The sequence below is a fragment of the Raphanus sativus genome, chromosome 4, assembly GCF_000801105.2.
Source record: "Raphanus sativus cultivar WK10039 chromosome 4, ASM80110v3, whole genome shotgun sequence".
NCBI lineage: Eukaryota > Viridiplantae > Streptophyta > Magnoliopsida > Brassicales > Brassicaceae > Raphanus > Raphanus sativus.
Genome location: NC_079514.1, coordinates 39,532,261 through 39,545,260, shown reverse-complemented (window position 1 = coordinate 39,545,260; position 13,000 = coordinate 39,532,261). Strand labels below are relative to the sequence as shown.

Below are 13,000 nucleotides of genomic sequence, written 5' to 3'. Positions count from 1 at the left end.
CTTTAAGAAACAGAGGGAATATTATTTAACAAAATAACATTCATTACGAATAACTGCATAACGTTTTCGAACATTTGTTGTTGGTTTGTAATTGATAATTTGGCTTTTTGTCTAAAAACCATAAGACTTGTACATTGCCGCGGTAACATTGAATCTGAAAATTAAAATATGTCAATATTTGCTATCTTCAATTGGAATAATAAAATGCTTTTAAACATATCGATGGACATCAAATCAAAACTTCAGGAAAATATTAGTAAACTGGATTTTGAACATGTAGCAAACTTTAAGGCAAATAAATTATAAGAATATATATGCTGATGAACATACCATTTTATAAAGAAAAAAACAAACCATAACAAACTTTGAGGGGAAAATGTTTCTCTTGGTTTCAACCTCTTATATATAAACCAATTATCCTACTCTCTTTGTTTCAGAATATGCATATTTTATATTCTCACATATATTAATAAAATATATTAAATTTGAATTATAAATACAATTTTATGATTTTTATTTTCCATAATATTAAACTATTAAAAGTTTAATAAATGTAATTAATCTGATAAAAATTACAATATGTCATATTATTTGATAAACATATATTCAAAATATATAAAAATGTATTTTTGAAATAATTTTTTTCTAAACATGAAACAGAAGAAGTTTATAGGTAAAGTGTAGTAGTGGACACACATTAATGTCGAAGTGAAGAAAATTAGTTTACCTGATAGATGAATCTACTTGGAAATTGGTGAAGTTTCGCGACGATCAAGAGGGGTACGCATTATCACTTGACCGATTTATTATTTGAAGTACATAAATACCTTTTGGTGGACACATAACTTTTTGAATCAATTTTTGTCCTTTTTAGATTTAAAATTGTCTGACAATATATATGACGTACTTTGTCAACTTTAATAATTACACTCGATCCAACAATTTATCTACGTTGTGATTTTTTTTCTTTTTTTTATACGTTGTGAGTTGCATTTTCTTTACCACCAACAAAAGTTGTAGCACAGGATGCTGAATTTCAACCCCGTCCCATATCAGCAGATAGATGACCATAACTTTCCATGAAAACACACGTTTATTGTAAAACTCACACGATTGTTGTATTTTTTTGTTTTTTGAAAAAATTGTTGTATTTTTTGGTTTCGAAATATAATTGATAATATTGTTAATTAAGGTTGCAGAAATAAGCTGAGGGGAGTTATTTCTTATTTAAACCTCTAGTATTGAGAATATCTAGCCTCTAAATCCGAAATGTGTGATCAAATGTGTTATGACTAATGGAATTAGTTCTAATGTTCATCAACAGAACAAAAACATTCAAATCTATAACTAAAATAATTTAAAATATATACTACATAACTTTTGAGTTTTTCAAAATTACCTTTCTCAACTGTACTAATTTTTTTCATAAATAAATAAATAATAATAATAATAAATGATTTTTATGAGAAAAGACACAAATGAAAAAATGTGATAAATATGTCAGAAAAGGGAAACAAAGAGGACAAACTAGTCGGAAAGGCATAAAAACAAAAAGCAAGTAACAAATAAGAGAAGATTTTCCAGAGCCTGTAAATTAAATAGTTTGTTTCGGTTTACGTGATACATTATAAAAATTTATGATATATATTCTTATTTTATTTTATGTTAGTTTGCGAGGGGAAATGAGAGGAGAGGAATGAAACACGACCGAAGAGAGAAGGAGCAGACAGTTGAAGACAGATCTTATCTATATCCCTCCCACGACTCTTTTCTCCGGAAACACAAAGCTATCTGTTCTTTTAAAGTAATTATCCTGAACATATTTTATATTTTATCGTTTCACGTAAAATAGCCAGAACTTTTTTTCGAACTTTTGTGAAATATACGTAGACATTTAAGACATGTGTCATGCACGTGATGAAAAAAAAACTAAAATAAGGAAAGGCTGTACACAGAAATCTTCTTCGTTAAGAGACAAAAGATCTTTTCAAGGCTTTGATCCATGCATGTATCTGCCTCTTTTTCATTATTTTTCTACATTACTATTTGTGGAATTATACATTTCTTCCTACTCTGTGAATTTTGTAGGGTCGCAAATTCAAATTATAGTGAACATTAAATAGAGAGTATTAAAAAATATATAAATAGTATTTCAAGGAAGTTATGAAAACCAAAAATACAACAGACTTTTTTCTGGACAAAAAAATAGAAGACAAACTATATGTAGTTATGCTCAGTTAAAAAAAAAACTATATGTAGGTCGGTATGTCAAAATCTAACATATTGAATGAAGTAATTGGATGATTTCAGTTCAAAAAGAGAGTAACTGGATGATTTGTTGGGTTGTGAATGGAATGCACGTGCTTGATAAGTTAGTAGTAAGCTAGAAAATGAAGGATACTGCGTTAACATGTGCCTCATCCCGACAAGGAAAATCTCGCAAGTAAATATAGGTATGTTAACCGGTGATGGTGGCATAGTAGCGCTTGAGGGATTTAAAAAATCCAATAAGATAAATCCGGGTTTAAACTCCATCGACTACACGGATATGAGCTATTGCTTTCGGTTCATTTGAAAGTCCAGGAGAGGGTCTATCCGTGGATTGTACCTCCACCCGAAGGTTAGACTTGTGTCATCATTGATTCGGGTTTAACCCTTTATTTATTCAAGTGCCTACGTATATATTATAAGAACCAAAATGTGAACCTTTTTTTTTGTCAACTGAATAATTTCATAAATTTAAAAGGTTTTGTGGGTCGGCCCAAAATTATGGGTTTACAGCAAAAATTAAAGCAATAATAGAAAAAGGCCGAAAAGGTAAATGGGTCGAATGAACAGAGATAGGGGCCTGGGCTAGAGCCCGTTTGGCCAAGTGATCCGCTTCTCGGTTTTCATTTCTTGGAATGAAGGAGAACGAGATGTCGGGGAACGCAGACGAGATCTGTTGAATGTTGCGAAGAACACCAAAGGTCTCTTTGGTCTGCATGTTGCCTGTGATTGCTCTAACGAGTGTTTGGTTGTCGGAGGATATCGTGACTCGGTCGATTCCCAAAATGTGAACCTATACACCCTAAACTACAAAGAAATAACAATCCCTATATACTAGATTTATAGGTCAAAAGAAAAAACAACAACCCACCTTTTCATATAGTTTGTATGTTTATAATACGGTGAACTTTTTACATTTATATCAGAATTACTAAAATAATTTTCAATGGATGTCATAAATAGGTCCAGTTGTATGGAGTATATCATTGGACATTGCATATATTTAACCAGGAAGGAACACACAAACACGCATATCTTACACATTTACATATATGATTTTTATAGAATTGTAGGTAATTTTTTTTTCTATTAAACATATTTATACACATATTTGTTCAAAAACATATATTTAGACAGATATAAATAGAGGCAGATACATGTAACCTCAGCATTGGTATCTCAAACAGATATTTTCCATCCCTCTCTCTCTCTCTCATCACTATTCTCCATCTCTTTCTCTTTCATTCAAATGTCAATAAACCAATATTCAAGCGAGTTCCACTACCATTCTCTCATGTGGCAACAACAGCAGCAACGCCACCACCAAAACGAAGTCGTGGAGGAGAAAGAAGCTCTTTTCGAGAAACCCTTAACCCCAAGTGACGTCGGAAAACTAAACCGCCTCGTCATCCCTAAACAGCACGCCGAGAGATACTTCCCTCTCGCCGCCGCCGTGGTAGACGCCGTGGAGAAGGGATTGCTCCTCTGCTTCGAGGACGAGGAAGGTAAGCCATGGAGATTCAGATACTCGTATTGGAATAGTAGCCAGAGTTACGTCTTGACCAAAGGATGGAGCAGATATGTTAAGGAGAAGCAACTTGACGCCGGAGACGTTGTTATCTTTCATCGCCACCGTGCTGACGGTGGAAGATTCTTCATTGGCTGGAGAAGGCGCGGCGACTCTTCATCCTCCTCCGACTCTTATCGCCATCTTCAATCCAATGCCTATCCTCATGCAGGTACCCTTTTTATTTAATTCTTTCGGTATGAATTGTTTTTTCCTTTAATAACGTAGACTTTTGGACCGAAACCCAGTATAGCCCCAGAATCTGTGAAAATATGATATTTTATCATACAAGAAAATCAATACCAACTACAATGATAATCGTAGTGAACCATATAGTTGAATAATTAACAAATCCTTTAGATATTAGTAAAATTTAAGCAAAGTCTATTTTGTCAACGTATAGATGCATTTGCAATGCACATATTTGGGCATATAACGAAATTACAATTTGTTTAACGAATCATGTGATATTTTATTTATTTAAAATTAAAAGTGACAAAAAAAAACAAAAAATCTATAGTTAAAATCTTTTTCTTGTAATATTTGAAGTTACGTGAACATTTTTTTTAATGAGTTTGAAAAATAAAAGCTTGAAGGAGTTTGTAATGGGCGCGTGAGGTGCTGAGGGTATACGCTCTTGAAAGTAAGAAGAGAAGTAAAAATAAAGAAATGATGGAAGCCCATAGAAACAGAATCGGATTCGTATTATCGTTTCTGCGTGACATTTGTTGCGTATCCTAACATTTTCATCTGTCATACATATATGTTCTATATACTTTCACAGTATTAATACACGCAACATATATTAATCGGTAACCAAAACCGTCGTGCACTCGCTCACTATATGTTCCGAATATAACCATTCACTCAAACTCTATTTAAAACATCAATTAAGTCCAACACCCATCATTACAATGTATATAGGTATTTGGAAAATATATATACAAGCGTGATAGTGATTTAAACTACAAATGTAATTGGTATATAAGTATGATGAGTATAAATAAACATGACGTGTCATTGTGGTAAAGCTTGTCATCTGAGTACCAAATTGGAAAAAAAATCTGATAAAGTCTTGTTCCTTTTGGGAATTACATGTCATAAAGTCGATGTAGTTATCCATTATAAATTCTTAAACCTTTTTGATTCTTAAAAACCTAAATATAATTTTCTACATTAATTGAGATGTCAGTTAACCGGATAGCAGGTGCTCAAGCGGTGGAGAACCAGAGAGGTAACTCCAAGACATTGAGACTTTTCGGAGTGAACATGGAGTGCCAGATAGATTCGGACTGTTCCGAGCCATCCACACCTGATGGTTTCACCACATGTCCAACCAATCACGACCAGTTTTCCTATCTAACCTGAACACTATCCTCCTCCGCACTACACGGTACGTTTCAATTTTTAGTTTTATACAATAAACAAATAACTCCATACATTTTCGTTTCGTGAGAATAGTCTAAGTAGCGAACCCGGGTTCAAACCCCACCGGCCACACGGATATGAGCTATTGCTTTCGGCTCATTTGAATGCCCAGGAGAGGGTCTATCCGTGGGTTGTACCTCCACCCGGAGGTTAGGCTTGTGTCATCATTGACCCGGGTTTAACCCTTTTTTTTACAAAAAAAAAAAGAGAATAGTCTAAGTAGAATAGTTATAGATCAGAAGTAAATGTCCAAATCACTCAAACCGACGTTTTGAGTTTCCTGTCCACGCGTTTTCATATTGAGATAAAAGTTATTCGAGTTGGTTTGACCTTTTTCCATTTATAATCACCATGACGGTACTCTATCTCTACGTCCTTTAATTTATGTGGCCTCTATAATGTTTTATCAAATATCAATAAATTATTTTTTGAACTTCTATACTGCAAGTAAGAAAAGAACAAACTGTATACACAGTTTCTACTTACTGTTAACATGTCACGCCGAGTAGTCGTTCTAAACTTATCCTACAAAAAAGTTAATAAGCCATTGGTCGATGAAAAGAAACTTATCCTACAAAAAGTGCCGTCCACAATTGTTATAATTATCATGACTATTATTGCTACAGTTAGAGTGATAATTATTAATGTTTGTTATTGTTAGGCATGCACGCTTTCCATTTATGTCATATACTTTTAGTCTTCGAATCAATAATTTTGACATTTGGAAAATAAAAATTGACAATTCCGTCAAATTTTTCTTCTATACCAAATATTTATACATGAACAAGCATAATTGACGTTTAAGCTGATGTACATATAGACGCATATATGTCTTGCTACCGCATCTATTATTGGTTTTTAGTACCGTCACAATATATCTACTTCTCGACAATATTTGGATTTGGGGATGCATCAGGTGTTGCCCCGATAATAAAGACATCTTTAAGTTGACTACGTAAGTCAATAAAAGGGAAAGTATATTTGATGTTTTTGCAAGGGATCGTGTAGGATTAAGTGTTTTTTTATATAATAAGATTTTTTTTTTTGGACAACAAATATAATAAAATTTTATGTTATTTTGCAGGACGTAAGCTTTTACAGGAGATGCACACCAGACGAGAAGCCAACAAGGGTAGAACAAATACTTCACATCTGGTCCCTGTGTTTTAGATGTTGATCCAATAAATTTACAAGCTTCATTTTGAATTATTTATAGCAAAATCGTATTGATATTCTTCTTTTAACCTTTCTCAGTTTTCACCCTCTTATTTTTATTCTTCTCTATGTATTATATTCTTTTCTATTAGTTAACAATTGTATAGAATTCAAAGTTCTGGATATTCCAAAGTCATCTTTTATATGCTACGTACCCAATTACATCGAGGCAAGTATCGGTCAATTATATCCATATACAGTATCTAGAAATTCGGTTAAATTAGTCTAAAATATCAACGATGTTGCAAAATGCACCATGGTTTTAGAATTTGAAGACTATATTTTTCTTAAATTAATTGACTGAAGTGTCTTTACCAGTGATCGACAGAAACTCTAGTTCACCTAAATCAACTTTATTATGAGTATCTTACCGAAAATAACTAAGTAGTAGTCAAAGTAACACATTCGCACAACACTCGATTTACAAGTTCCTCTATCTTTCAAGGGTATGTCTCGGCGAATATATAGTTCGCAACATCCAGCTGTGTGATAGTTCTTGCTGCAGGTTACAACAGAACAATTAGAAAGATCTCTAAAAGGTTCGAGAATCCTTTGCTTCTACAACGGCTCCTTTTTAACTTCTTCGTGGGCGTAGATTGCATCAAGCCCATTATTCTTTTTCAATATATTATGTCTTTCAAGGCCCATTCTTTACAAAAAAATAACAGCTAACTAAACAGATTTCAAAGACCAGACTAAACAACTTTAGATTACAAATATTATTTATTTTTATGCCCATGAAATCATATAAATATAACAAGATAATATATAAGTATACTTTCGAAGTTTGGATATCTCAAATTTACAAGAATAAATGGAAAGAGTGGAAAGATTTGAAAACTAACAATTTTCTTTATATATTTAAAACGATATTTTTGGATATAACTTTATGTTAAGTTACTATTTCGTATATATCTTATTTCTTACTAGATATAAGTCCGTTGCGTTACAACGGAATTTTTAATGTTTTAATTTAATAAAGAACATAAAGTAATAATAATTTTATTATAGTTTTATGATTGATTTGCATATGTTGTGTGAGATTTATTTTATAATTAATTTTTTTACATAAGTTCAAGTTAAAAAAATTATTTTATAATCATGATACATAAATGAATTTTATTTATTTATTTAATAGATAGTTTTTATTCATGATTTTTATTAAATAATTTATTATATTGTTGAATTTTATAATTTAATTTTGTTTAATAATTTTTTTTAACTTGCTTGGTTCTTCAAAGTTGATAATTAATATGATGGCAATTATATCTTTAAAATGTGACTTGTTCTAATATATCTCATAATTAAAAGAATATATACTATGATAATAACCAAAACAAAATTTTGAGAAAGTAATTATTAATATTATTTAATAGTAATTTTCAATTTTTGAAACCCTAACCAAAATATAATTGCAAAATATTATTTGATAACAATTTGTTTTCTAATATTGTGACATGTGTTTTAAATATGTAATGATTAAAAATATATGTACCTTGAAAATAAAATAAACGAAATTTGAAACAACTAATTCTAAAAATTATTTAATGTTAAGAAAAACAATTTTAAAATTATTTAATAGTAATTTGAAGAAATTTTCCTTTTCAATTAACAGAACAAAACAGATTTGAAAATAATTTATTTAATACTAATTTTCTTTTTCTAAAATTTTAATGAAATCTTATCATAAAATACTATATTGAGCCTAGTTTTTCAAAATTAATAGGTAACACATGACAATTATATATTTAAAAATGTGATATGAGTTAAACTATCTCATAAAAAAATAAATATATACTAAGATAACAAAAATGATTTCTATCTTTTATTTAGAATTTTAAAAATGGAAAATTACTATTAATAATATTTATAATAAGGTTTTTAATTATGAGATAGATTAACACATGCTACAATCTTAAAGAAGGAAAAATTCTGAAAAATAATATTAAATAATTTTTAACTATTAAAAATATTTACAATTAGATTATTCAAAATTCGTTTTTATTATATAAGTAAATATATTTTTAATCATTATATATCTAAACACATGTAAAATATTAGAAGGAAAATTACTATCGAATAATCTTTTACAATTATCTTTTGTTTAGAATTTTGAAAATGGAAAATTACTATTAATAATATTTGTAATAAGGTTTTCAATTATGAGATATATTAACACATGTCACAATCTTATATCTTTTGTGTAGAATTTTAAAAATGGAAAATTACTATTAATAATATTTATAATAATTTTTTTAATTATGAGATAGATTAACACATTTCACAATATTTATAATAAGGTTTTTAATTATGAGATAGATTAACACATGCCACAATCTTAAAGAAGGAAAAATTCTGAAAAAATAATATTAAATAATTTTTAACTATTAAAAAGTATTTACAATTAGATTATTCAAAATTCGTTTTTATTATATAAGTAAATATATTTTTAATCATTATATATCTAAACACATGTAAAATATTAGAAGGAAAATTACTATCAAATAATTTTTTACAATTATCTTTTGTTTAGAATTTTGAAAATGGAAAATTACTATTAATAATATTTGTAATAAGGTTTTTAATTATGAGATATATTAACACATGTCACAATCTTATATCTTTTGTGTAGAATTTTAAAAATGGGAAGTTACTATTAATAATATTTATAATAAGGTTTTTAATTATGAGATATATTAACACATGTCACAATCTTAAAATTTTAATTGCCATGTGTCGCGATCATGTTAATTAGTAACTTTGAAGAACCAAGCTTTATATAATAAAATATGAACAACTGAATATAACTTAAAAATAATTCGTTTTTATTTAAATTAAATTATGCATACAGATTTATTTTTTCTGTATTTTTACTTTCTTACTTGTATTTATCCTTTTTAATATTCTCTCTGTATCATTTTATGTGGGGTTTAATTTTTTTCACAAAGATTAAAAAACACACAAATTTTATGTGATTTATCTTGGTTGCATAAAAATATTATTAAATATTAATATTTTAATCAATTAAAAAGATACACTATTTTATAATTGGTCACAAATTTGAGATAACATTAAATTTTATCTAGATTGGTGAGAATATCACTTATTTTGAAACAAAATAAAAATCCTTAAAACCCACTTTTTAATACGGAGAAACTATTAATTTGAGATACATGAGATATATGGAATGATCCAGACTAATCTATAAAAAAATATAATTTAACAGGAGAATATCTAGGTTTGTAAATAGGTCAAAAGAAAAAAGTATATAAATTTTTACGAGTAATTAGTTTGGTGTAACAGGTGGATCGAAAATAAAATATGTTAGAATTACAAATCTCTTTTCTTACTATACAACCACAAGATCCCAAACTTATTTATTTATTTTTGTTATACTTGGCTTAGTTTTTACTTGTTCTTTTTGAGAAAAAGTTTTAAATATTTCGTGCCAAATTTTTTCATTCCTTTTTCAAATGTTATATTAGTTATAATATGTTTAAAGAGTTAGATAGATGAATTATTTTACATAATATTGTATTAATAATAAAATAAAATTTAGTGTTTTGATGATTATTTTACATAATATTAGTCATCCTGATTAGGTAGAACTATATATTTTAAATTTAAAGAAAATGAGAAGAGCATTAAAAATTGAGATAAACTTCCATATTAGTCATCATATTTTAGTTTTTTGCATGTCACTGTTTGTTCCGGTTGAGTCAAACTCACTGAGAAAATAGATTACCAAACCACATATTTAAGTTGAAATCTTGTAACGACTTTCGATGGGTATCCGCACATACATAACCACACGGTTCATGAATCGCGCCACCTCATTCCATATGAATCATATCACATCTAGAAAGAAATTTGATCAATTAGCAACCGATGAACCAATGGTATATGATTATCAATTATTAATATAACAAAAAGTGTAATACAATGCAAGGAATGCATACATACATGACGCAGATGGGTCCATCACCAAGCCATGCACCCATGTGCTCATCATTCAACGGAAGGTACGGACGAATTTTGTTTGATTCTTGCTTTGGTAACATGCTTCTATTGTTTTAAAATATGTAGGTTTTATTCAAAAAGGAATACGCTGGAGTACTCATTTACATGGACAGTTACCACAGAACAATTAGTAATTACGAGTGACTACATTAGTGTGCTACAGACTGTAGTTTTTCCGAGCAATTTTTGGCATAATTTTTTTATTAAAACTATCCAGCCTAACCCAAATTGTGTTAACTCCAGGCCCGTCTCAAGTGTTATATGGACCCTGAGCAAAAAAAAATTTCTCATACAAATTTTTTTTTTTTAAATATTGGACCCTAAATCTAAACCAGAAAAAATCAAAAATTATAATGGACCCTGTGCCAGTGCTCTCAAAGGTATAACGTTACGTTTTTCAGTGAAAATATTTGGATGTCGTTTAGATACCATCGGTCTGAGCTTTAAATTAGAGAACATTTAATCATTTATCTCACAAATCATTGATTGGTCTTAAACTCATGCTCTAGCTTAGAGTAATGAAATGAACCGCGTAATCGTCATGGCCAAAACCTTAGGGTTTAGTCGTAACATATGATGTATAACAATAGTACGGTGATTCTATGACGTAGAACAAATGGGTTGGAGTTCAAAACCAGTGGTTTCTCTGGATATGTGGCCCAACTAGATAGCAGAATATTGGTTATTTTATTTAATTTGATTTTCTGCTTACTTTATATCTCTACTATTATTAAAAGAGAAGTACACTTAGAAAATACCTTTGAATTTTCAATGTTAATTACACTTCCATGCCACTGAACCTATTAATTAACATTTCTAAAAAAAATTTGTTTTTTCAGATTATTAAATGCATGTTTTTTACTCTGATTTTTCCTTAAAAATTGAAAACACCATCTTCACAGAAAAGGAAATTATTTATTTTATTTTTAATGACTTAATCAATGATAGAGATAAATCACCTATACCAATAGATGTTTATTAATTTTTTTTCTTTAACCAAAATAAATTTAATATCTAAACATAATATCTTTGCTGACAATAAGTTCTAACCTATAATCACTTTCAAATATTTAATATACCTATAAAACAAAGAAACTTATCCTATAATTACGCTAACTTCTAAAATTTGGTGAATAATAAATTATCTTTATATTTTTTCCATATCTAAGTAATAAATAAATTGTTGTTTTAACAATAATGTAATACATATAATTTACAAATACATATATATATATATAATACATATAATAATGTAATATATATATATTATCAGTAGTACAAAGAAAAAAATTAGTGAAAACAAATATTTATACGGCCACGGGTCAAGCTATAGAAATAAACAACAACAGCGCAAGATTATATTTTATTCATTTATATTTTTTAAAGAATATTAAGATTTTGGAATTGGAAAAAATTATGACCAACCTCTATATTATTTTAATTAGAAATTTTAAAATTTATATCAAAATATTTTGTTAAACATTTAATCTTAATTTTATTATAACTATAAATATTAATTTCCAATATAAATTTATGTTTAAATATTACAAATATATTATTTAGTATAAATAAAAAACTAAAAACATAAAATAATACCCGTCCGGTCGGGCGGGTCGAGGTGTAGTTATCTTTTAAAAGATATCAAATGATGGTTTTAGTTCTGATGTTCGGACAAAATCAAAGCTAGAGAGATACAAAAATAAAATATTACTGTATTTAATTAACAATACCAAATAATCAATACTTTCATAAATTTGTTGAAATCTACATATCTATCGAAAGTAAAAGTTAGTGTTTACCAAACACTTTTTATAAAATATTAATAATCAATCACAACTAAATAAAAACGGAGAATAAAAAATATATACAATAACTTTTAAGACTAGATAAACATTAAGGTATAAACTTTACAAATTAAACTATTACTGCTGTTATAAGTTATAACATAATGAATTCACTATACGAATTTACGATCTTGCTTCATCTTTTTCTATAAGGAGATCGAGCTCATGTGAGAAGAGATGTGTAGGTCCGGAGACTCATTTCCAGTTTTTTTATATCATAGATAAAAAAAAAATACCGTATCCTAAAGGGATCCAAAATATTTTTGTTCCACAAGGGTCATTGTATGCTTTTATTTTATTTTTAAATCGGTTGTGTGATTCACAGGGCCGGCCCAGAGGGGAAGCCACCCAAGCCATCGATTAGGGCATCCAATTTAAAGGGGCATATTTTCTATAAATTTTTGTTACTATATAGATAAAAAACAATTTATAAGATTTTTTAATTGAAACTATACTTATTGGACATTTTTACTTATGATATTTTGAAGGCATAATTTAAATACTGAAAAATTCTTTAAAATGATATTCATTCGAACATAAATAGTGGTATTTTACTTATGGAATTAATATTCTACAAGAATCAATGTCACAATAGATTAGAAAACCTACTATAATATTTTTTTGTTAAAGAATGAATGTTATATGACAATATAAAGTA

General features: G+C 28.5%; 1 protein-coding gene across 4 annotated transcripts; it reads left to right on the top strand.

Annotated features, from left to right (window-relative positions):
• Positions 1-3,415: 3,415 nt before the first annotated feature.
• Positions 3,416-6,623, top strand: LOC108852379 (B3 domain-containing protein At2g36080). Of its 4 annotated transcripts, none has more exons than XM_018625877.2 (3): positions 3,418-4,007; positions 5,040-5,228; positions 6,348-6,623. In XM_018625877.2, exons 1-2 carry the CDS (start codon positions 3,518-3,520, stop codon positions 5,201-5,203), a joined length of 654 nt encoding a protein of 217 aa, XP_018481379.1. In that variant the 5' UTR covers positions 3,418-3,517; the 3' UTR covers positions 5,204-5,228; positions 6,348-6,623. The 4 variants fall into 4 exon arrangements, with proteins under 4 accessions (XP_056863518.1, XP_018481379.1, XP_018481378.1 ...); XM_018625876.2 differs by having other exon boundaries at positions 5,028-5,228; XM_018625878.2 differs by having other exon boundaries at positions 3,420-4,007; positions 5,043-5,228.
• Positions 6,624-13,000: the final 6,377 nt, after the last annotated feature.

Excerpts from the sequence above, each read along its gene's own strand:
- LOC108852379 (XM_018625876.2), top strand. The coding sequence starts at position 3,518 with ATGTCAATAAACCAATATTCAAGCGAGTTCCACTACCATTCTCTCATG. Across the intron at positions 4,008-5,027 it reads CAATGCCTATCCTCATGCAG|TTAACCGGATAGCAGGTGCT; the intron begins GTACCCTTTTTA and ends TTGAGATGTCAG.